Source organism: Macaca thibetana, chromosome 11 (genome assembly GCF_024542745.1).
Source record: "Macaca thibetana thibetana isolate TM-01 chromosome 11, ASM2454274v1, whole genome shotgun sequence".
Classification (NCBI taxonomy): domain Eukaryota; kingdom Metazoa; phylum Chordata; class Mammalia; order Primates; family Cercopithecidae; genus Macaca; species Macaca thibetana.
In genome coordinates this window covers 118,671,871-118,697,403 of record NC_065588.1, presented here as the reverse complement: position 1 = coordinate 118,697,403, position 25,533 = coordinate 118,671,871, and the positions used below count along the sequence as shown (strand labels likewise).

At 43.3% G+C, this 25,533-nt stretch overlaps 1 protein-coding gene across 5 annotated transcripts in view; it reads left to right on the top strand.

Moving 5' to 3' along the window:
- The window catches only part of CLIP1 (CAP-Gly domain containing linker protein 1), a 111,013-nt gene that overhangs the window by 29,913 nt on the left and 55,567 nt on the right, over window positions 1–25,533 (top strand). For 3 of the 5 annotated variants that reach the window (XM_050747831.1, XM_050747829.1, XM_050747828.1), the window contains 8 exons: window positions 2,401–2,505; window positions 7,830–8,774; window positions 13,013–13,129; window positions 15,059–15,116; window positions 15,652–15,735; window positions 16,941–17,097; window positions 21,626–21,791; window positions 21,890–22,105. In XM_050747831.1, coding sequence (XP_050603788.1) covers window positions 2,401–2,505; window positions 7,830–8,774; window positions 13,013–13,129; window positions 15,059–15,116; window positions 15,652–15,735; window positions 16,941–17,097; window positions 21,626–21,791; window positions 21,890–22,105 — 1,848 coding nt within the window. The remainder of the gene's footprint in view (window positions 1–2,400; window positions 2,506–7,829; window positions 8,775–13,012; window positions 13,130–15,058; window positions 15,117–15,651; window positions 15,736–16,940; window positions 17,098–21,625; window positions 21,792–21,889; window positions 22,106–25,533) is intronic. The other 2 variants (XM_050747832.1, XM_050747827.1) reach the window with 1 other exon arrangement.

Genomic DNA, 25,533 nt, shown 5'->3' with positions numbered 1-25,533 from the left:
CAAAACTCCATCTCAAAAAAAAAGACTAAATGTTTTAAAAGGTCTTCGTTCTGAAGAGTTCCTTTTTGTGAAGCTACTTCAGTGATCTGGGTCTCTTCTCTCGTTCCGAAACAGGCTCCTGCTGCCCCCGGTGTCAGTCTGCATGGGATTTCCCCCCTGCCTTTCCTGTGCGCTTCTCGCAAAGCCTTTGCATTCCTTCTCAATCCCCTGTCCCAGGACTTTCCTCTTGGGATACTCTGTGTCTTATTCTAAGAAAGGAATGATTTTATAAGAAGGGTTGTCCTGTTCAGTGTCACATTTTTTACTGTGTACTGCGGCATGGAAGTGGATCACTAGTTCCCTTGCTGCTGATTGATCACCTAAGGTCAGGAGTTCAAGACCAGCCAGGCCAACATGGTGAAACCCAGTCTCTACTAAAATACAAAAATTAGCCGGGTGTGGTGGCGCACGCCTGTAATCCCAGCTACTGGGGAGGCTGAGGCACTGTAGAGCCCCAGATAATAGGTATATAGACCCATCAGTAAGGAGGCATTGGCTACGCTTATCTGGAAGATCTCTGAATGGGGAGGAGATCACATTAAACGTATATTTGCTTTTTATCCTTTTTATCTGGAAATAGTGACCTTTTACCCAGAGGACACTTAACTATGTCAAGAGAAAAAAGGTTCTGTTGCCTTTTCTTTTCCTACTACTGTAGTTTTGGATTTCAGCTCCTGAGGCTGTGACCCCAATTATGTGGGTAAGGATTAGATTCTTTTCTCATAAAAGCAGGGAGATTGAACAGTGTCCATCCAAGGCACATACAGACCAAGGGGATTATCCAGACAGTTAGGGCTTGAATTGTATTTCATTATTTTTGTGGACTCTACAGAGCTGAAGCAGGTGATAAAAAAAAATTTTGTTCACCTTTTAAATATCCCATGATGGTTTGTTGATACCTGGTTTACAAGCAAAATGACCTCTTGAATGCATTGAGGTCCCCGAGTCCCACTGGAATGAATGAAGACGTTTGTAACCTTCACTTTTACGTTCCCCTCCTCTACTCAAGCTCTGCACTACTTTGTGTCACTTTTTTAGAGTCTGTTGTCATTTTTTCATTGCCTGTAATTGTCCAGACTGACAGGTCAATTAGAACCACAAAATATTTAAATTACTGCAAGTAACTGACAGCTGCTGAGAGCAGCCCTGCAGGTGTGGGCCTTGTCAGTCGCTGATTCTGATAACTGATAACCTCTTGTATAAGAGAGGTGGGGGTGGGAAGAGGTACATTTGGACCCAGATTATTTCAAATTGATTAAGATTCTGCTGCAGTTAAACCTGTTAGAGATTATCCTCTGGGTTCCCCATCAGGCTACATCCAAGTGCGTGATGGTGGGGAGAGCAGAGTTTCTGAGATCACAGGTGTTGAATCACCTTAGTAACCCACCAGCTCTTTTTGCAAGAGCTCGAACCCATGCCTTTGTGTTGAATTGGCTCTTTACATCTGAGCTAATAAAAACATCTGCATCTTAAGGTAAAAATAACCCCTTACCAGTTTGAGCTAAACTTTGCTCTTCTCCTGAGCCTCTCATTTGGCCTGCTTCAGAGATGGAGACTATAGAGGATAATTATTACTAAATTTTCTCTTTGTAATTCTGAGTCCTTTTTTCCCTCCCTGGAGCCAAATAGCCTTTGGGAAATCCACTGCTGGAAAGAAGCTAGAGCTTCCATGGCCTCTTCCCCATCACATGTAGGAATGTTGCTGAGACTCTAACTCAGACCCTTCTCGCCCATTTCTGCAGAGCCTGCTAGCATGATTTCTTAGCTCTAGTTTCCAGATTCCTTCTATTGGGGTTATTATTTGACCCTTATTTACGTCAAGTTATATGCTAAGGTGCAAGAATCTGCTCTAAGGACTTATTGAACAGTTTAAGATTTATGGTATCTTTGCCATATTTAGGTGATAGTGACGGTCATTCTGAGGGTCAATATACCTTTTAAAGTGATCAAGTCAGTTACATACACATTAATGTCAAGCAGCCTTTGTGGGGCGGAGGGATAAGGATAGTTTAGAGGGAGGGATATTAACTATTCTAATTGGTGCTGATAAACTTCACTTATCAATATTACTTATATTTGGCTGCATGCCTCTGACACTTCATCTGGCCTCATGTGTTTTCCATTTTTTTCTTTCTGAACAGACTAGCCCATGCCCCCTGCCCACCACCATCCTTTATCCCTGGTATTCATCCTCACTGCCCACCTCATCTCACCTCCACTTCTTCCCTTCTCCATTCCCCTTTGGTTCACCCCTTGGCAGAAGGTACTGGTGGCTCAGCCTGCATGCCGCTGTCTCTCCTCTCGTGCTGGCATGTCATGGTGGCACTGTTGTGTTCTCTTCCTCTTCCTTTTTACTAACAGACGCAGACCAAACTGGAGCATGCCCGCATTAAGGAGCTTGAACAGAGCCTGCTCTTTGAAAAGACCAAAGCTGACAAACTCCAGAGGGAGTTAGAAGACACTAGGGTAATGGTTTTCACTATTTAATGAAGCAGACCCATGCATGTGAATGGTGGACACCTCAGGTGACAGGCTTTAGAGTTGGCCTGAGCCTTGACCCAGTGGTTCAACCTGAGTTTGGTCTTGGTACCGTTCAGGTGTTCGTGAGCTGAGACTGAGCAGGAACAGGTGTTTATATCTCCTCTTTTGTCAAAAGGAAAGACTCATTCCTTTGGCAACCCAACCAAATCAGGATCAGAAACTTTACAACTGAATAAATGAGTGGATATGACTGTATTTAAAGTTCTTTATATTAATACCATGAAATACATTTCTCCAGTTGGCCACAAGCAGTCAATTGTCCTCTTGTTCTCATATTTCTAGTTAGTAGGTTTTCAAAGAATTTTTTGTTATTGTTGTTTTACTTTAGCTCTGTTCCTGACTTCTTCCCTGGCCTCTTGGGAGAAGGAAATGGAAACATGGGCTCTGTTTCATGAGAGTTAAAGACTTTCACCCCAGTTACCTTTTTATCTTGGAAGGCTGATCTCTGCATCTCCCTCCATCCTGTCACTCAGGGGATTGAAACCTCAGTGGACGCTGGGCGCAGTTGCTCACGCTTCCAATCCTAGCACTCTGGGAGGCTGAGGCAGGCAGATCACTTGAGGTCAGGAGTTTGAGACCAGCCTGGCCAACATGGTGATACCCTGTCTCTACTACACATACAAAAATTAGCTGGGCCTGGTGGCATGTGCCTGTAATCTCAGCTACATGGGAGGCTGAGGCAGGAGGATTGCTTGAATCCAGGAAGTGGAGGTTGCAGTAAGCTGAGATCATGCCACTGCACTCCAGCCTGGGTGACAGAATGAGACTGTCTGGAAAAAACAAAACAAAACAATAAAAACACTCAGTGGTCAGGAGGGAAATGTATGTTGGGAACAGAATGGCTTCTTCCTGCCCCGAGCTCATTGTGCTTGGCCCTTGGAGCCAGGACATTAGTCAGGTTTTAGTTTATTTATATATTAAATCACCTATATAGTACATACTACATGCCAGACACTATTCTAAGTGCTTTAGACGTATTCCGTCTCAACACAACCATAGGAGGTAGGGAGTATTAGTGTCCCCATTTTACAGACAAGAACACTGAGGGACAGAGAAGTTAAGTAACTTGCCTAAGATAAAACAGCAAATAGAATAGTGGAAGCAGGATTTGCATCTAGGACATTTGGCCCCAGAGCCTGTGCTCTTAAGCACCACAGGATGGAGTCTGTCTATTATGGAAGTCGTTTTGTGCTTAAAGATTAAGAAACAGTCACTTACATGTAAGATATGTATTCACATACCCTTTTAAATCATGAATTTGTCTGTCAGTGACTAAATTGCCCAGATTCTTAACTTTAGAATTTGAAAAATTACTCTGTCTAATCAAATTTTCTATCTTGATTTTTAAAAGAAATTTCTAATGTTTGTAGAAATTTCTCTTGTTGAGAATTCATTGACTGATCTAAAAATCTAGACAGTTTTTCTTTTCTAAATCATACGTTTTTATTTTTTAAGAAGAAGGAACGATCGGCCTCCGAACTAAAGATTTCTCCTGTGTATTTGGTAAGAAAACAAAAATAGTGGGCCAGGCATGGTGTCTCATGCCTGTAATCCCAGCACTTTGGGAGGCCGAGGGAGGAGGATCACCTGAGTCCAAGAGTTCAAGACCAGCCTGGGCAAGATGGTGACACCTGCCTCTACAAAAAAAAAAAAAAAAAAAAATTAGCTGGGTGTGGTGGCTACATGGGAGGCTGAGGTGGGAGGATCTCTTGAGCCCAGGAGGTTCAGGCTGCAGTGAGCCATGTTCACGTCTCTGCACTCCAGCCTGGGCAACAGAGCAAGACCCTGTTTAAAAAAAAAAAAAAAAGTGGTAATTTGGTGCTGTTTCCTCATTAACTGAGAGCCGAATAATTGATCTGGGAAATACAGTGGACTAATGAGATTGAGTTCCTTTAGTGTGATGGGCTGTTGAAGCGATATATTTTTTTTAAACATGTAAACTCCTCTCCCTTTTGTCAGCAAACAATTTTGTGGTTTTTTTTCTGCTCTAGATAAGGCATACAGTTACACTATGTTTTATCCAAGTATTTCAGTGTAAAGCTTATAATCTTTCCATAATGAAGTATGTCTTCCGTTGATCCTCACTCTTGGTTTCCCAAGTGTTAAAATAACCAGCTACCCATGTAAGTTTCGTATCACCTATGTTACTTTTTAGGAAGTGCTTTAGAATTTTTTCTAGCCAATAAATCCAGTTTCCAAACAGTGTCCTTGGTGCTGTAGAGATGTTAGCAAGAATAAGAAATAATTTCTGACTTAATTCATGGTCTCAAACTAGTGGGAGAAGCAGACATACTACATAGTTTTGAATGAGGGCAGATTTTGGGAAATGAAAAATAAATTGCTGTACTTTATAGGAAAATGCCATGGAAAGTAAAATCACATTGTTATTTATTATTTTTACTTATTTTTTACTTGGCATTTTTCTCTACTTGACTGTTTTGTTGTAACTAAGAACCATTGCCCTATTGGGTTTAATGTATTTATGCTACAGACCTTGCAGCAATGGGGTTTATTAGTGTTTTGTGGGTTTTTTTTCTTTTATTTAGCAAATTTTACCATATCCTAGTGGGTTTATTAATGTTTTGTATGTTATTTTGGCATAACAAACTCTTGGATTCTTCCCTCCCTAGAAAATCATGTGTAAATGAATTAACATCTTTAACCTGATGAGTCTGTAACTATGAAGCACAGCAATTATAGTCAGCTCTGAAATATTTAATTTTATTTACTTTGATTATGTAATTTTGGAGACCCAGTGCTTTCTTTTCCTCTTCTTTTATGGACATTTTTAATCTTTAATGTTGTCACAGCCTGTAGGGTGGGCAGAGGAAATGAAAGAAACATATCTGTTATTTTCTGTCTCAAAGAAAGGCAGTGTGGGAGAGGAGTCTTAAATTCAGAGGAATATTTAACATTTTTTTGTAGAGATGGGGTTCTCGCTGTGTTGCCCAGGCTGATCTTGAACTCCTGGCCACAAGTGATCCTCCTGCCTTGGCCTCCCAAAGTGCTAGGATTATAGGCATGTACCACCTCACCCAGCCAATCAGAGGAGTTTTGATCCTTGAAATATGGGACTCATTGCTGTTTTAAAATTATTTTGTTTCCTTTCATTTCCCAGATTAGTCCAAGAATTTTTATGATGGAAGCTATTTTCCACATGTCCTATGTACTGAATGGACTGCGTAGCAGTAGCAGAGGGAAATAATTTTCTAGCACTGAAAGGGCACAGGTTAAGAAAGTGTTTTTCTAGCCCTGGGGCATTTATTTAAAGGAAGAAGATTCTTGGGTACTACCCAAGAGCTCAAATAGAATCAAAGTACTTGGGAATAGGTGGAAACTTGCAGGTTAGATGTACATTCCAGGTGATTCATGTGCATTCTAATGTCTGAGAACCACTGGGTTAGAGGGTTAGGGGAAGAAGATATTTACATCAAAATGCTGATAGAATTATCAAATCTAAAAAGGGGATTTTGTGTAAGGTTCTTATGTATTATTGCAGGTAAGTAATCATTCTTACTTTGTGTTTTAATAAAATGATGAGTAGGCCGGGCGTGATGGCTTGTGCCTGTAATCCCAGCACTTTGGGAGGCCAAGTTGGGTGGATCATTGGAGGTCAGGAGTTCGAGACCAGCCTGACCAACATAGTGAAACCCTGTCTTTACTAAAAGTACAAAATTAGCCAGGTGTGGTGGCACATGCCTGTAATCCCAGCTACTTGGAAGGCTGAGGCAGGAGAATTGCTTGGACCTGGGAGGCAGAGGTTGCAGTGAGCTGGAATCACGCCATTGCACTCTAGCCTGGGCAACAAAAGCAAAACTCCCTCTTAAAAAAAAAAAAAAAAAAAGTTTAGTAAATTAATTCTTCATTCTTCAATGAGAGTTTCATTCTACAGGTGATGTGTTATTTATTGAAACATTTGATAGGTAATTTTAGACCTTTTATGCAAGTGCTATCCAATAGAAGTATAATGCAAGCCACACATGTACAATTTATAATTCTCTGGTACCCACATTACTTTTTTGTAAATCACAGGTTAAATTAGTTTTAATAATATATTTTATGTAAACTTATATATCCAAAATATTTAATCAATATAAAAATTAACAAGATATTTTAACCATTTTAAAATATAATTTCATTTTTTTTTTTTTTTTTTAGAGACAGAGTCTTGCTCTGTCTCCCAGGCTGGAGTGCAGTGGCACAATCACTGCTCACTATAGCCTCAACCTCCTGGACTCAAGCAATCCTCCTGCCTTAGCCTCCCGAGTAGCTGTTACCACAGGCGACACCACCATACCTGGCTAATTTTTTATTTTTTGCAGAGATGGAGTCTTGTTATGTTGCCCAGACTGATCTTGAACTCCTGGCCTCGAGTGATCCTTCTGCCTCGGCCTCCCAAAGTGGTGGGATTACAGGCGTGAATCACTGCACTTGGCCCACAAGACATTTTGTGTTCCTTCTAAGTCTTCAAAATCTGATGGGTATTTTACACTTACACCACACCTCACTTCAGATGAGCCCTGTCTCAAGTGCTTAGTAGCCACGTGTGGCTAACAGCTACTGTTCCGGATGGCACAGTTGTAAGATCACTTCCATGAAATGGATAAGCATTTATGCAGCCTGGATGAAGTGGAGTAGAACAAACTGGCAAAATAAGGAAATGTTTTCTTTCAGGAGGCAGATATATCTGAGAACTTTGAAAGTTACTGTTTCTGTTAACTTATCAGTTAATGGATATTTATCTGATTTAAGCTTCTTTAGAATTGGAGCTACTAAAGTTGGACTTAAGCCATTATCACAGTTAGAAATATGTATTAACCTATAAACATTCATAATAGCTTGCTGCCTGAGATGAGGTAGTTATTAAATATCTTCAGTGTCAGAGAAAATCAGACCGGGCGCGGTGGCTCACGCCTGTAATCCCAACACTTTGGGAGACCGGGGTGGGTGGATCACCTGAGGTCAGGAGTTTGAGATCAGCCTAACCAACATGGTGAAGCCTCGTCTCTACTAAAAATGCAAAAATTAGCTGGGCATGGTGGCGCATGCCTGTAATCCTAGCTACTCAGGAGGCTGAGGCGGGAGAATCGCCTGAACCCGGGAGGTGGAGGTTGCAGTGAGCTGAGATCGCACCATTGTACTCCAGCCTGGGCAAGAAGAGTGAAACTCCATCTCAAAAAAAAAAAAAAAAAAAAAGTCAATGACTTATTATTTAAATGATCTTCTTTTCTTTGGACTGCTGTTAATAGGTGGCTACAGTTTCAGAAAAGTCACGTATAATGGAGTTGGAGAAAGACCTAGCATTGAGAGTACAGGAAGTAGCTGAGCTCCGAAGAAGGCTAGAGTCCAATAAGCCTGCTGGGGATGTGGACATGTCACTTTCCCTTTTGCAAGAGATAAGCTCTTTGCAAGAAAAGTTAGAAGTCACCCGTACTGACCACCAGAGAGAAATAACTTCTCTGAAGGAGCATTTTGGAGCCCGGGAAGAAACTCATCAGAAGGAGATAAAAGCTCTGTATACTGCCACGGAAAAGCTTTCCAAAGAGAACGAGTCATTGAAAAGCAAGCTGGAGCATGCCAACAAAGAGAACTCAGATGTGATAGCTCTATGGAAGTCCAAACTGGAGACTGCCATTGCGTCCCACCAGCAGGCGATGGAAGAACTGAAGGTATCTTTCAGCAAAGGGCTTGGGACAGAGACGGCAGAATTTGCTGAGCTAAAAACACAAATAGAGAAAATGAGACTAGATTACCAACACGAAATAGAAAATTTGCAGAATCAACAAGACTCTGAACGGTCTGCTCATGCTAAAGAGATGGAAGCCTTGAGGGCTAAACTGATGAAAGTTATTAAAGAAAAGGAAAACAGTCTGGAAGCCATCAAGTCGAAACTGGACAAAGCAGAAGACCAGCATCTCGTAGAAATGGAAGAGACGTTGAACAAATTACAGGAAGCTGAAATAAAGGTAAAGGAGCTAGAGGTACTACAAGCCAAATGCAATGAACAAACCAAGGTTATTGATAATTTTACATCACAGCTCAAGGCTACTGAAGAAAAGCTCTTGGATCTTGATGCACTTCGGAAAGCCAGTTCCGAAGGCAAATCGGAAATGGAGAAACTTAGACAGCAGCTTGAGGCAGCTGAGAAACAGATTAAACATTTAGAGATTGAAAAGAATGCTGAAAGTAGCAAGGTTTGTATTGACATCCTCCATCCTTTTCTTTTCCATTTGTTATTCTTATTTTGCATTATGTTACTTTTGAGTTGAGGTCATTCATCTTTCAAATTGCTAATTTAATTAAATTGTTCGATGTCGCCAGTTGAGTATAGTGTAGTATGTTCTGAGTATCTCAAGTATGGTTTCATCTGAGGAGATTAGAGAAAATAATGGCTCAACCATGTGAATTTATTTTGGCTGCCTATTATCTGAGTACCTGATCTATTTATCTCTGGGCTATGCTGTGACTTCTAATTTGAGCTTAGCTCCAGTCTATACTCTTTAAAATAAAGAAAGCCCTAACACTATGGTGTTAAGATAAATGAATAAATGAACAGAAACTTAAAAGATCGGCCAGGCGCAGTGGCTCACGCCTGTAATCCCAGCACTTTGGGAGGCTGAGGCAGGTGATCACCTGAGGTCAGGAGTTCGAGATCAACCTGGCCAACATGGCAAAACCCCATCTCTACTAAAACCATAAAATTAGCCTGGCATGGTGGCGGACGCCTGTAATCCCAGCTACCCAGGAGGCTGAGGCAGGAGAATTGCTTGATCAACCCGGGAGGTGGAGATTGCAGTGAACCGAGATTATGCCACTGCACTCCAGCCTGGGAGACAGCAAGATTCAGTCTAAAAAAAAAAAAAGAAAAAAAAAAAAAAAGAAGCTTAAAAGAACATCTCCTCCTTTTCTAACCACACGTAGTCAGGTGCCACATAATGATGTTTCAATCAACAATGGACCACATCAACAAAGGTGGTTCCATAAGATTATAATATGGTATCTTTACCTTTTGTATGTTTAAATATGCTTCGATAGACAAATACTTAGCATTGTGTTACAATTACCTGCAGCGTTCAGTACAGTAACATGTTGTACAAGTTTATAGTCTAGGAACGATAGGCTGTGCCATGTAGCCCAGGTGTGTAGTACACTATACCTTCTAGGTGTGTGTAAGTGCACCCTGTGATGTCCCCACAACAGTGAAATGCCTCATGATGCATTTCTTAGAAGGTATCCTGATTCTTAAGCAATGTGTGACTGTAATTGCCTATAGGGTTATGTATAAAAACAGAATGTGAACTCAGTGCTTCTTGACTATTATAAATTAACATGTTGGCCGGGCAAGGTGGCTCATGCCTATAATCCCAGTGCTTTGGGAGACCGAGGCAGACGGATCACTTGAGGTCAGGAGTTTGAGTCCAGCCTGGCCCCCTCTACTAAAAATACAAAAGTTAGTCAGGTATGATGGTGTGCACCTGTAATCCCAGCTATTCGGGAGGCTGAGGCACAAGAATTGCTTGAACCCAGGAGGTGGAGGTTGCAGTGAGCTGAGATTGTGCCACTGTACCCCATCCTGGGCGACAGAGCGAGACTCCATCTACAAAAAACAAACTGAAAGAACACATGTCGTGATAAATAACATTCACAGCAAAATTAAGGGTAAAAGCTTGGAGCCCTTTCCATGGCAAAAATCTCATTGGAGTTTTTTTCTGTGACACAATGAGAACACGATCTGTCCCTTTCTTTTCTGGGGGAAATACTGAACAAGTGTGCATGTGGTCAAGGCTTAGAAAATTAAATGAAACATTCGCCAGCTGTGTTCCTTACTAACTAGCCTTGTTAAAAGTCATCTTTATTTTTAAGGATGGTTCGAGGAATTGTTTCCCAGTCCTGCCACTAGTCGAGGCACTCGTATTGATGCTCAATGTTCTGAACTTTTTTGTGGGAGAGGCTGCTCTATTGGCAAAGAAGGAAGGGTTGTAATGGTTAAGGTGGGGTGAGGTGAGGACTGACAAATAGCAAAAAATTTCTAACTAACCGTAGTCAAAGATGACAAACTGGTTACAGGAAATTTTTCTCAAATCTCCTCATGTGGTTCCGAAATACTAATCAAAACACAAAAATTAGAAGATAATATTTAGCTAATGTTAGTTTACTTTTTAACATCAAGATTTCATGAAAACCAAGTTATAATGACTATTGTCCAGTGGATTTTTTTGTTTTGTTTTTTTGAGACAGAGTCTCACTCAGTCGCCCTGGCTGGAGTGCAATGGTGCAATCTTGGGTGTCACTGCAACCTCCACCTCCCAGGTTCAAGCGATTCTCCTGCCTCAGTCTCCGAGTAGCCAGGATTACAGGCACCTGCCACCATGCCTGGCTAATTTTTGTATTTTTAATAGAGACAGGGTTTCATCATATTGGCCAGGGTGGTCTCGAACTCTTGACCTCAAGTGATCCACCCACCTCGGCCTCCTAAAGTGCTGGGATTACAGGCTTGAGCTACCACATCTTGCCTGTCCAGTGGATTTTTAAATTTTATTTGTATTTAAATGTCAAAATACCTTAAGCATATACACAAATAGAGAAAATAATGTAGACCACATATATTCCCATCTTAAGGTTTTTGTTTTTATTTATTTATTTTTTAAGACAGAGTCTCGCTCTGTCGCCCTCACTGCAACCTCCACCTCCCAGGCTCAAGGGATTCTCCTGCTTCAGCTTCCCCAGTAGCTGGGATCACAGGTGTGTACCACCACGCCTGGCTAATTTTTGTATTTTTAGTAGAGACAGGATTTCACCATGTTAGCCAGACTGATCTTGAACTTCTGACCTCAGTTGAGATCTACTGGCCTTGGCCTCCTAAAGTGCTGGGATAACAGGTGTGAGCCACTGTGCCTGGCCTTAAGGTTTTTTTTTTTTTTTTTTGAGACAGAATCTTGCTCTTTGGCCCAGGCTGGAGTGTGGTGGTGTGATCTTGGCTCACTGCAGCTTCCGCCTCCCAGATTCAAGGGATTCTCCTGCCTCAGCCCCCTGAGTAGCTGAGACTACAGGTGCGTGCCACTACGCCTGGCTAATTTTTTGTGTTTTTAGTAGAGATGGGGTTTCACCATGTTGGCCAGCCTCTATCTCCTGACCTTGTGATTCGCCCACCTCTGCCTCCCAAAGTGCTGGGATTACAGGTGTGAGCCACCGTGGCCAGCCAAGGTTTTTAAAGTCTAGGAAATGAAATTGCTCAAGTAGCTCATTTAGAAAGTAAGCATCCACACCGTCTACTTTAGATCATGCTGATACTCCAAGTTACAATGAAGTATAGAAAAAGAGTCTATTTTGACTCTTTAAAAATAGTTGCTGGGCACAGTGGCTCATGCCTCTAATCCCAGCACTTTGAGAGTCTAAAACAAGAGGATTGCTTGGGTCCAGGAGTTTGAGACCAGCCTGGGCAGCATGGTGAGACCCCATCTCTCTCTTTCTTTCTTTCTTTCTGTTTTTGAGGCATGGTCCCACTCTGTCACCCAGACTAGAGTGCAGTGGTGCAGTTTCAGCTCACTACAACCTCGGCCTCCTTCACAGGCTCAAGCAATTCTCCTGCCTCAGTCTCCCGCATAGCTGGGATTATAGGCACATGCCACCATGCCCGGTATATTTTTGTATTTTTAGTAGAGACGGGGTTTCATATTGGCCAGGCTGGTCTTGAACTTCTGACCTCAAATGATCCACCTGCCTCAGCCTCCCAAAATGTTGGGATTACAGGCATTAGCCACCGAGGCCGGCCAGAGACCCCATCTGTAAAAAATTGTTTTAAACATTAGCTGTAGTGGCACGGGCCTATAATCTCAGCTGCCTAGGAGGCTGGTGCTGGAGGATCACTTGAACCCAGGAGTTCAAGGCTGCAGTGAGCCATGATCACACCACTGCACTCCAACCTGGGTGACAGGGAAGAGAGACCCTGTCTCAAAAAGAAAAAGAAACACACAAAAAAACCATCCTGGCTAACACGGTGAAACCCCATCTCTATTAAAAGTACAAAAAATTAGCTGGGCATGGTGGCGGTCACCTGTAGTCCCAGCTACTCGGGAGGCTGAGGCAGGAGAATGGCGTGAACCCAGGAGGCGGACCTTGCAGTGAGCCGAGATCGCGCCACTGCACTCCAGCCTGGGCAACAGTGCGAGACTCCGTCTCAAAACAAACAAAAAGGCAAACAACAACAACAACAAAAAAACGAAAGCCATTAGGAAATCGTATCATAGAACTGATTGTTCGAAAAGTTGTTGACGTCTTAGAATTAAAAACCAATACCAAATTTGTATTCCTTTCAGTTTTGTTTTATGTTTCTCATAAGTTTTTTTACATTTGTTTATTTTTTTTTTCTTCTCATTCTCTTTTGTTTTCCTTTTGTTCATTTGCTTCCATACCATGTAACTCTGTGTGTTAGGCTAGTAGCATTACCAGAGAGCTCCAGGGGAGAGAGCTAAAGCTTACTAACCTTCAGGAAAATTTGAGTGAAGTCAGTCAAGTGAAAGACACTTTGGAAAAAGAACTTCAGATTTTGGTAAGTACCTGTTGGGAATCTGAATCTCAGGGTTTCTGGCCATTTCCTGTTTTAAAAAATCCTCCAGTAAGAAATATTGCAGCTGTTTCCTTTCTCTTTCTACGTGTTGATTGAACTTGAGTGTATTAGTTATTGGCTGATAAATATTGTTCTTTGAGGGGAATCAGATCAAACCTAAACAACCGAGGTAGGTATTACTTTTTTTTTTTTTTTTTTAATCTATCCCTTCGCCTCTGGTAACACACTGCTTTGAAACGTTACTGACTACTTAGTTTTACTAAAGACAGAGCCCTTCCAAGTTATGCATTGAACAATTAGGTTTCATATTGAATAAGGCCCCTCAATTGTGCCTATCAGGGCAGCAGCTGTCCTGGGCCATTGGCGCCCTCTGTTGGCGAGGCAGGATGTTTGCTGTCTAATTAAACAAATTCAAAGAAATCTAACTCAGTTTATTCCACCTCAGAAAATTACCTTCCCTTTTATATGTTGTCTTTTACCTTAATCTCAAGTTATATGACATATATATATTTTTTACCTTTTCTCAACTTTGTTCCTTCCTACTTGCCTCCTGCACTTAAAACCTGAGTTTAAACAAGGCTGATACTCACGAGTAGTGCCAGTGGTACCCATCCACATGCCATGGAAAGAAAAGCCAGAGGCTTATGGAGAAACTAGACAAGAGGCATATGTGCCATGCAGGCTCAGCTGTTCCAGGTCCTCCACATCCCTCCCTCTTCCCTGTTCATTACACTTCTGTGCTATTAACAGTGTGAATAAACGTGTGATTTTTTTTTCTTTTCTTTCTTTTTTTTTTTGAGACAGAGTCTTGTTCTATTGCCCAGGCTGGAGTGCAGTGGCACGATCTCGGCTCAGTGCAGCCTCTGCCTCCCAGGTTCAAGAGATTCTCCTGCCTCAGCCTCTTGAGTAGCTGGGATTACAGGCGCCTGTTACCACGACAGGCTAGTTTTTGTATTTTTAGTAGAGATGGGGTTTCTCCATGTTGGCCAGGCTGGTCTCAAACTCCTGAACTCAAGTGATCTGCCCGCCTCGGCCTCCCAAAGTGCTGGGATTACAGGCATGAGCCACCACACCCGGCCTGATGTCCTTTAAGAAAATGTTTTGAGTTCATTGCTTCTCTGCCCTCCTCCCAAAGCTTTTAGGAAGCCTTGCCTTTTTTTTTTTTTTCCCCCTAAGTTAGAGTATCCTTCTGTATATCTTAGGACAAGACATGACACCCTGAGTCTGGCTGTGGGATGGCACAGAGGGCAGCCTGAGGGCTTGGATGCACTGTGGCCCCTGTGCCATCTTATCATAATCTTAGCTAGTTAGAAATCCTCATGTCACAATCTGCTTGATGTAGCTAGCTCGAAGTTCGTCTCAGGACAACCAGGAGAGTGATTCTTAACTTGGCCTATAGTCATGTTTAGAAAAGAAGACCTTGAACAGTAAGTGACTGAAGGGCCTTTTCAGTTTCAAAAGTAGCAACACAGACCTAGATTCAAGATATTAGACTCAGATTACTCTCAGAAATAACTTCAGAGCTCTGTTCACCATCTCAGGCAGGTTTCTGAAGAGAAGGTCTGCTGTTTGAGGGGTGGCAACATGAAGCATACACATGCACCCTGTGTATACACGCACGTGCATGTACTTAACCTAAGTATGAACGTGCCTACATCGGCATGCAGGTACACCTGCCTTCCCACGTGTGCACACACACACATGCAGACTGTAGTCTTTTGTGTGTATACATGCACGTGTGTATGACCCACATGTGGTAGTAATTGGTATCATATGTTTGAAGTATATTAGTTTTAATAAAACAAGGCCAGCAACAAAAAGTAGATAGTATTGTAATTATAATCGATAGAAACTTCTTGTCTTCACAATTTGAAATCTTTCTGTTCAGAATCTCCAATTCTTTTTCTTTAGAAAGAAAAGTTTGCTGAAGCTTCAGAGGAGGCAGTCTCTGTTCAGAGAAGCATGCAAGGTATGTCTTACTAGAGCATGTGCAGATTGCTTTAAAGAACATTATTCTTTCAAACTGGAGCTGGCCTGTGGAGTGCACAGAGTAGACACTGCCCGTAGCCTCATTTCACTCCCCTGGAAGTTCCTGCCGTGCTCAGAAAGACTGGCTTCCATTGGTTTCCTGAAGCCTCAGACTCCCAGTTTTTTCTTCTTTTAGCTTAAGGCTTGTTCCGTATTAAAATGTAAGTATTCCTGGGAAGAGAGTTATTTATGCTCTCATCATTGATAGCTTTATTGAGTTTTAATTGGAAGAAGGAAAGAGATGAGTGGAAAGGGCCTGATGCGGGCCGAAAGTACAGATTCGGGGAGGCCAGAGACAGCAGCAGACCTGCTTCTTTTAGGCTGTGCACAGCTGTGTGATTTGTAAGGGGACTTTTTAGTATTCCTGTGTTCTCAGATCTTTTGAGCATAATATTTGATTGGGTTGTAAGACAGCCAAGCTCCAGATAGCTTATTAAACATGAAACATATTAAACTTCTAACTTTATCCTAAATAGAAACTGTAAATAAGTTACACCAAAAGGAGGAACAGTTTAACATGCTGTCTTCTGACTTGGAGAAGCTGAGAGAAAACTTAGCAGGTAAGACGACATCTCTGGTGACGAAACATTAAATACAGTAGGCTTTCCCGTGTTTGAGACAGTTGTAGTATGTTACATAACAAATGTACTATTCAAGCGTAGCCTCTTCACTCGTTATGGTGATATAACAATGTGATGAAATACTTGTTCGAGATCTGTAACCTCCAGCAAATCCTCTTTGCTCTGTTTTGACAAGAGCCAGAATCTACCACATCTTACCACTCCCACTGCTATACTTGCTCCAGGCCAACAGCCATCTTTCATCTGAGCTACCCTGACAGCTGACCACCAGGGCTCACTGCTGCTGCCTGTGCCAGCTTCAGTCTGTTCTCAACACAGCAGCCAGAGCAATCTTTTTAATATGAACTTAGATCATGTCGCTTCTCTCCTCAAGGTCGTCCAGCGGCTCTCATCCCACTCAGGGAAAGCCGTGGTCCTTACCACGATCAGGCCCTATTACCTCTTGGATTTCATCTGGGACCCCCTTCCCCTGTTCATTCCACTCCAACCACTTCAGCCTCCTTGCGGTGCTTGGACGTGGTGGGTGTTCCTTTCTCAGAGCCTGTGCACTTGCTTTTCCCTGTTCCCTCACTTCCTTCAGGTTTTCTCTGAAATGTCAGGGAAGCCCCATCTGAGAGTCTAACCTCCTTCCCAGCTCCTTTCCCTGCATTTATTTTTCTTCCTCTTAGAACTTACCACTATTAATTATATGATTTATTTTCTTTTTTTCTTTTTCTTTTTCTTTTTTTTTTTTTTTCCAGACAGAGTCTCGCTCTGTGGCCCAGGCTGGAGTGCAGTGGCGCGATCTCGGCTCACTGCAAGCTCCACCTTCCGGGTTCACACCATTCTCTCGCCTCAGCCTCCCAAGTAGCTGGGACTACAGGCACCCGCCACCACGCCTGGCTAATTTCTTGTATTTTTAGTAGAGATGTGGTTTCACCATGTTAGCCAGGATGGTCTTGATCTCCTAACCTTGTGATCTGCCCGCCTCGGCCTCCCAAAGTGCTGGGATTACAGGCGTGAGCCACCGCGCCTGACCAATTTATTTTCTTTATCTTGCTTATTGTCTGCCTTCTTCATTAGAATGTGATTTTTATGAGGACAAGGATTGCTATGTGAAAATACTACAAGAGCAAGGATATGCTCAGTCAGTTTTTGTTGATTATAACACAGCCGTGCCATTCTTTTTTTCTCTATATATTTAGAGATGGAGGCAAAATTTAGAGAGAAAGATGAGAGAGAAGAGCAGCTGATAAAGGCGAAGGAAAAACTGGAAAATGACATTGCAGAAATAATGAAGATGTCAGGGGATAACTCTTCTCAGCTGACGAAAATGAACGATGAGTTACGTCTGAAAGAAAGGTATATGTGACTGTTGAAAAGAGTGCCCACCTTCAGTTAGGCTCTGCGGCAAGCTATAGATGGGAGGGGAGAGAAAATGTTTAGGATTGTTACGTTTTCAAGTTCCCCGTCTCTGTTCCTTTCTGTTGTTACCTCATTGTGTCCTTGAATCAACTATTTAACCTTCTAAAATGGGTTTTACCTATCTTACTTGTCAAGAACAACAGAATTAAGGAATACAATATTATTTGTAGAGCTTCTGGTGACTTGTAAAGAAAAGATAAGAAGGCCGGACACAGTGGCTCATGCCTGTAATCCCAGCATTTTGAGAGGCCGAGGCAGGCGGATCACTTGAGGTCAGGAGTTTGAGGCCAACCTGGCCAACATGGCGAAACCTTGTCTCTACTGAAAATACAAAAGTTAGCCAGATGTGGTGGTATGTGCTACTCAGGAGGCTGAGATGAGAGAATCACTTGAAACCCAGGAGGTGGAGGTTGCATTGAGCCAAGATTGTGCCACTGCACTCTAGCCTGGGCAACAGAGCGAGACTCCATCTTGAAAGAAGAAAAAAGAAAAGGTGTGTGTGTGTGTATATATATATATATATATATATATATATATATATTTTTTTTTTTTTTTTTTTTTTTTCTTTGAGATGGAATTTTACTTTTCTTGCCCAGGCTGGAGTACAGTGGCGTGATCTCAGCTTGGTGCTATCTCAGCTCACTGCAACCTCTGCCTCCTGGGTTCAAGTGATTCTCCTGCCTCAGTCTCCCAACTAGCTGGGATTACAGGCTTGCACCATCACGCCAGGCTAATTTTGTATTTTTAGTAGAGACGGGGTTTCTCCATGTTGGTCAGGCTGGTCTCGAACTCCTGACCTCAGGTGATCTGCTTGCCTCGGCCTCCCAAAGTGCTGGGATTACAGGCGTGAGCCACTGTGCCCAGCCTTTAAAAATATTTTTAACTTTTTTTTTTTTTGAGATAGAGTCTCACTCTGTTGCCCAGGCTGGAATGCAGTGGCGTGATCTCGGCTCACTGCAGCCTCCACCTCCCAGGTTCAAGCGATTCTCCTGCCTAAGCTTCCTGAGTAGCTGGGACTACAGGCACATGCCACCATGCCCTGCTGATTTTTGTGTTTATTGTAGAGATAAGGTTTCACCACGTTGGCCAGGGGGGTCTCAAACTCCTGACCTCAGGCGATCTGGCTGCCTTGACCTCCCAAAGTGCTGGAATTACGGGCATGAGCCCCACTGTACCTGGCCTGAACTTATTTTAATAGGAAACACATATTACCTATTACTAAGGGCCATGCACTGTGCTAACAGCTTTCTAATTCTTATTATCCTATGAGGTGAGTTTAGTATTATTCCCATTTAAAAGAAAAAGAGGCCAGAGATGATGGCTCACGCCTGTAATCCCAGCACTTTGGGAGGCTGAGGCAGGCAGATTGCCTGAGGTCACCAGTTCGAGACCAGCTGGGCCAACATGGTGAAACCCTATCACTACTAAAAATACAAAAATTAGCCAGGCATGGTGGTGTGCGCCCATAATTTCAGCTACTTGGGAGGCTGAGGCAGGAGAATCACTTGAACCCAGGAGGCGGAGGTTGCAGTGAGCCAGGATCATGCTGCTGCACTCCAGCCTTGGCAACAGAGCTAGACTCTGTCTCAAAAAAAAAATAAATAAGGCCAGGCGCTGTGGCTCATGCCTGTAATCCCTGCACTTTGGGAGGCCGAGGTAGGCAGATCACCTGAGGTCAGGAGTTCAAGACCAGCCTGACCAACATGGAGAAACCCCATCTCTATTAAAGATACAAAATTAGGCAGATGTGGTGGTGCATTCCTGTAATCCCAGCTACTCAGGAGGCTGAGGCAGGAGAATCACTTGAACCTGCGAGGCGGAGGTTGTGGTGAGCCGAGATTGTGCCATTGCACTCCAGCCTGGGCAACAAGAGCAAAACTCTGTCTCAAAATAAATAAACAAATAGATAAATAATAAAAAGGAAGGAATGGAGGGAAACTGAGGCTTACTGGGGTGAAGCCTGAGGTTTCAGATCTGAGCAGTCTGGTCCCAGAGCCCCTCCTGCTCTTAATAACTGCATTGTAGGCCGGGCGCAGTGGCTCACGCCTGTAATCCCAGCACTTTGGGAGGCCAAGGTGGGTGGATCACAGGTCAGGAGTTCAAGAACAACCTGGCCAACATAGTGAAACGCTGTCTCTACTAAAAAAATGCAAAAAAATAGCTGAGCGTGGTGGTGTGCACCCGTAATCCCAGCTACTCTGGAGGCTGAGGCAGGAGAATCATTTGAATCCGGGAGACAGAGGTTGCCGTGAGCCAAGATTGTGCCATTGCACTCCAGCCCAGGCAACAGTGCAAGACTCCGTCTCAAAAAAAAACAAAAAACAAAAACTGCATTGTACTTCCTCAGTGCTGAAGTTTCCTCTGTCTTAATATCTGTTCTTGTCTTTATTTGGAATTCTTGTTGCTTTGATCTTTTTCTTTTAATAGCTGTCATATAAAAATCAAAATTTATAAGGCAAAGATTTATAAATTAAGTCTGTAGGCATTAGACTTCTACTTCTTAAAAGTGTTAATACCTGCAAAGTTCTATTTATTAAGACATCCAGTCTTTCACCCTCACACAATTCTGTCAGCACTGAGTGGTGGTCAGGCCTTGGTTGGGCAACTTTGGTCAAACTTGCCTTGAGGTGGTGCTGCTGCCCAGGTAGTGGTGGCTCAGTGCCTTCAAAAAGCTCCATTTTTGTAGGTGTTTTGTGGATATAAAAACCAGAAGTGCCCCCAAGTTTCCCTCTCGTATCTCTGATTCATCTGATAGTCTGTTTTGTTGGTCAACGTCCCATGTTTTTTTTTTTTTTGAGACGGAGTTTCACTCTTGTTGCCCAGGCTGGAGTGCAGTGGCGCCATCTTGGCTCACCACAGCCTCCGCCTCCCAGGTTCAAGCGATTCTCCTGCCTCAGCCTCCTGAGTAGCTGGGTTTATAGGCATGCGCCACCATGCCCTGCTAATTTTGTATTTTTAGTAGAGACGGGGTTTCTCCATGTTGGTCAGGCTGGTCTTAAACTCCCGACCTCAGGCGATCTGCCCACCTCGGCCTCCCAAAGTGCAGGGATTATAGGCGTGAGCCAATGTGCTGGCCCCCATGTTTTGTATACATGTTTTTGTTCAACCACGTAGTCTCTTTAAAGTAGAACTTCGAGTTACTGTCATTTTTGTATCTTCTGTCCTCCAGAAGCACTAGAATGAATTTTTGGTTATCTAGTCTGCTAAAATTTAAAAATACTCATTTCCTTTATTTTATTTTATTTTATTTTATTTATTTTTTGAGACAAAGTCTCGCTCTGTCGGCCAGGCTGGAGTGCAGTGGCGTGATTTCGGCTCACTGCAAGCTCCACTTCCCAGGTTCATGCCATTCTCCTGCCTCAGCCTCCCGAGTAGCTGGGACTACAGGCGCCCGCCACCACGCCTGGCTAATTTGTTGTATTTTTGGTAGAGATGGGGTTTCACCATGTTAGCCAAGATGGTCTCGATCTTCTGACCTCATGATCCACCCACCTTGGCCTCCCAAAGTACTGGGATTACAGGCATGAGCCACCGCACCTGACCTCCTTTATTTATTTTCAATTGAGATGGAGTCTTGCTTTGTTGCCCAGCCTGGACTGCAGTGACGCGATCTTGGCTCACTGCAACCTCTTTCTGCTGGGCTCAAGCAGTTCTGCTGCCTCAGCCTCCTGAGTAACTGGGATTACAGGGATGCGTCACCACACCCAGCTAATTTTTGTATTTTTAGTAGAGACGGGGTTTCGCAATGTTGACCAGGCTGGTCTCGAACTCCTGAACTTAAGTGATCTCATCTTGGTCTCCCAGGTCACTGGTATTATAGTCATAAGCCACCATACCTGGCCTCATTTCCTTTAATAAGTTTATTTTTCTTTTTTTTTTTTTTTTTTTTTTTTTTTTTTTTTTTTTTTTTTTGAGACGGAGTCTCGCTGTGTCGCCCAGGCTGGAGTGCAGTGGCGCGATCTCGGCTCACTGCAAGCTCCGCCTCCCGGGTTCACGCCATTCTCCTGCCTCAGCCTCCCGAGTAGCTGGGACTACAGGCGCCCACAACCGCGCCCGGCTAATTTTTTGTATTTTTAGTAGAGACGGGGTTTCACCGTGGTCTCGATCTCCTGACCTTGTGATCCGCCCGCCTCGGCCTCCCAAAGTGCTGGGATTACAGGCGTGAGCCACCGTGCCCGGCCTATAAGTTTATTTTTCACTCATTTTTCCTTTTTAAATTATTGACATAGTAAACCTTCACAATTATAGTAGTTGTTACTGTAAATAATGTATTTGTAACTGTCATAATTGGTAAAATGATTAGGCAAAGCATTTTAAAATTTCTTGCCTAGTTCAGATGTTATTAATTACACATAACTTTTAAAAATAATTACTACAGTTGTTATTAGTAGTATATTTTAATATAACTCTTAAATTTAAAACATTCTTATGAAAAATTGACACCTTATGTTGAAACTTTTTCTAGATATGTAGAAGAATTACAGCTAAAACTTACAAAGGCTAATGAAAATGCAAGTTTTCTGCAAAAAAGTATTGAGGACATGACTCTCAAAGCTGAACAGAGCCAGCAAGAAGCAGCTGAAAAGCATGAGGAAGAAAAGAAAGAATTGGAGAGGAAATTGTCAGACCTGGTAAGGAGAGACTCAGTGGGTCTGTTGGCTGGAAAGGAAGGCAAGGGGTGGTACACACATGGGCAGATGACTGATTCCCTCACTCGGGGTCTCTGCAGGAAAAGAAGATGGAAACGAGCCACAACCAGTGTCAGGAGCTGAAAGCCGGGTATGAGAAGGCCACTTCTGAGACAAAGACCAAGCATGAAGAAATCCTGCAGAACCTCCGGAAGACGCTGCTGGACACAGAGGACAAGCTGAAGGGCGCACGGGAGGAGAACAGTGGCTTGCTGCAGGAGCTGGAGGAGCTGAGAAAGCAAGCCGACAAAGCCAAAGTACGTGATGCGAGAGAATTTCCTTGTGCTGTAGCTTGCCTGAGCTCTGTGTCAAGGCAGGAAGGGTTCTTAGAAAGCAGCATCCAGTGGGACAAGTTACGATGGCCTCTACAAACGTTACCCTTCTGAGTGCGTGGGTGGTACGTTACGTTTCCTATGGCTTCAAGTGTTTTGTGCCAGCTGCCATTCCTTCTCAGGGACGGTGATGGCGGCCGGTCTTTCCTGGAATGGAGTGTGTAGCTGTCACCCCCGTGCTGCTTGTTTCCCAGCCATCACAAAGGTTCTTCCATTGCCTGAGCTCTGCTTGCCTGCTTGTTCCTCTAATACTGGCCATGCTTGTTGCCGCCTTGCACTAGGGTTAGGAGAGACATTGCAGTAAAGCAAGAGGCAGAGGTCACATGAAGCAAGCAAGCAAGGAATCAGGACTAGAGAGAGCCTGGTTGGAGGAACAGAGCTCTTCCAGGAAGAGTTAGAACTGAGAACTCCACAGAGGGCTTTTGTGTGTCCCCAGGAAGGTACCGTGAGCTTATTGATGAGGAAGCTGGATTCAAGGGCAGGGAGGAAACACCCTGTTAGTAGATAGAGCAGAACTTGATATGTTGGATTTCATTTTATGGTTTCAGGATTGTATCTGTGCCCAATATATATTTTTTACTTTTTCTTTTTTTGTAGAGAGTGGGGTCTTGCTATGTTGCCCAGGCTGGTCTTGAACTCCTGGGCTCAAGCAATCCTCCCATCTTGGCCTCTTAAAGTGTTGGGATTACAGGTGTGAGCCTCCGTGCCTGGCCTGACCAGTATATTTTGTGACTCTGGTAACTTCACGAAGTTCAGCCTTCCCACTATTTAACCTTTTATTACTCAAAGGAAAGTAAATATTCATCTTTATTTATTTTTAATGTGTTATGGGAGTTTAGTAGAAAGAAATGATAAAAGAGCATATATAGGACTGAAACCAATCTCATGAAAAGCCTCTTGCTAACTAAGTGGACGTGCCATGGTGTGTGTGCGCCGTGCATGTCATCTGGGAGGCCCATATTCTCCCTCTTCTACATGCTGATAGTTGAGGATTTCTCTTCTTTCTGTGAAATACCTCCAGTTTTATGAGCCATTTAACACTAGATACAATTCCCAAATCTTTTGTCTTTGTGGTTTATCTGTGCAGACTTCAGGTTTTTTTTTTTTTTTTTTGTATTTCCTTTAAAATGTTGCAGCCTAGCCGGGCGCGGTGGCTCAAGCCTGTAATCCCAGCACTTTGGGAGGCCGAGACGGGCAAATCACGAGGTCAGGAGATCAAGACCATCCTGGCTAACACGGTGAAACCCCGTCTCTACTAAAAAATACAAAAACTAGTCGGGCGAGGTGGCGGGCGCCTGTAGTCCCAGCTACTCGGGAGGCTGAGCCAGAAGAATGGCGTAAACCCGGGAGGCGGAGCTTGCAGTGAGCTGAGATCCGGCCACTGCACTCCAGCCTGGGTGACAGAGCGAGACTCCGTCTCAAAAAAAAAAAATAAAAAATAAATAAATAAATAAATAAATAAATAAATAAAATGTTGCAGCCTGAGCAAACCACAGCATGGAAGAAGCTGATACAAGGTCTCCTCGGTTTTCCTTTGTTTTTTGAGACAAGGTCTCACTTTGTCACCCAGGCTGAGTGCACTGGCACAATCATGGCTCACTGCACCCTCAGCCTCTCGGGCTCAAGTGATCCCCCTGCCTCAGCTTCCCAAGTGGCTGAGACTAAAGGCACGTGCCACTACACCTGGCTAATTTTAAATTTTTTTTGTAGAGACAGAGTCTCGCTATGTTGCTCAGGCTGGTGTCGAACCCCTGGATGCAAGTGATTCACCTGTCTCAGCGTCCCAAGGTGTGAGCCATCATTCCTGGCCATTCTCACTAATTTTGTTGGTTGGTTTTGTGCAAGGGTCACTGAGTTAAAATGCCAGGACTGTTCCCCTCCAAAGTTGTCTGGTATCTGATTTCAGTGGATCTTAATCAGTCCCAGACTCTTTGGAAAAATCTAATGAAATCTACAGATATTTTTTCAGGAAAGTTTATGTGTGCACTCAACAAGGTTCAGGGAGCCCATGAAGCCTCCTTATTCCCTACTTTTAAGAGCCAGTGGGCTATAGCTGTGCTGCCTAATACAGTAGCCACCAGCCATGTGAGGCCATTCAAGTTTAAATTTGTAGCCAGTTCTGGTGGCTTACACCTGTAATCCTAGCACTTTGGGAGGCCGAAGTGAGCGGATTGCCTGAGCTCAGGAGTTAGAGACCACCCTGGGCAACATCATGAGACCCTGTCTCTACTAAAAATACAAAAAATTAATCGGGCGTGGTGGCATGCACCTGTAGTCCCAGCTACTCAGGAGGCTGAGACAGGAGAATCCCTTGAGCCTGGGAGGTGGAGGCTGCAGTGAGCTGAGATGGTGCCACCACACTCTGGCCTAGGTGACAGAGTGAGACTCTGTCTCAAAAAATAAATAAAAATAAAAACCTTAATATGGAAATATATGCGGTCTACATTATTTTCTCTATTTTTATATATGCTTAAAAGAGGATCACTTGAACCTGGGAGGCAGAGGTTGCAGTGAGCTGAGATCGCGCCATTTCCTTCCAGCCTGGGCCACAGAGTGAGACTCTCTCCAAAAAATAAATAAATAAATTTAAATTTGTTACATTTTAATTAAAAATTTAGCTCCTCAGTTGTACTCACCACATTTCAGGTGCTCAGTAGTCATAAGGTCACCATGATGGGACTGCAAATAAGAACATTTATATCAGCCGGGCATGGTGGCTAATGCCTGTAATCCCAGCACTTTGGGAGGCCTAGGTGGGTGGATCACTTGGGGTCAGGAGTTTGAGACCAGCCTGGCCAACATGGTGAAACCCTGTCTCTACTAAAAATACAAAAATTAGCCGGGCGTGGTGGCGGAGCCCTGTAATCCCAGCTACCCGAGAGGCTATGGCATGAGAATGGCTTGAACCCAGAGGCGGAGGTTGCAGTGAGCTGAGATTGCACCACTGCACTCCAGCCTGGGCAATACAGCGAGACTCAGTCTCAAAAAAAAAAAATTTATATCATTGTAGAAAATTCTGGACAGCACTGTTATAGACACTGTGGTCAAATTATAATTCAGTAAATTAAAAAAAAATCTATTCATTTCAGTCACCAAAGCCTAGAAATTAGGCTGTAGTTTTTAAGTTATATGTGATATTAGGACTAAATCACTCTCAGCCCAGTGGCTGTCCTTAAGTAAGGTCCTGCGGTGAGTTTGGAAGGCAATAGTTTATTTTCCCTTGTTATGCCCCTCCTTTTTTTATTAAAATGTACTGACTTTTTGTACTTCTTTTAATTGTATTTTAAAAAATTCTTCTATGAATCCTTTCTGTATTCAAAGTAATTCGATAATTGGAATGGCAAGAAAGAATC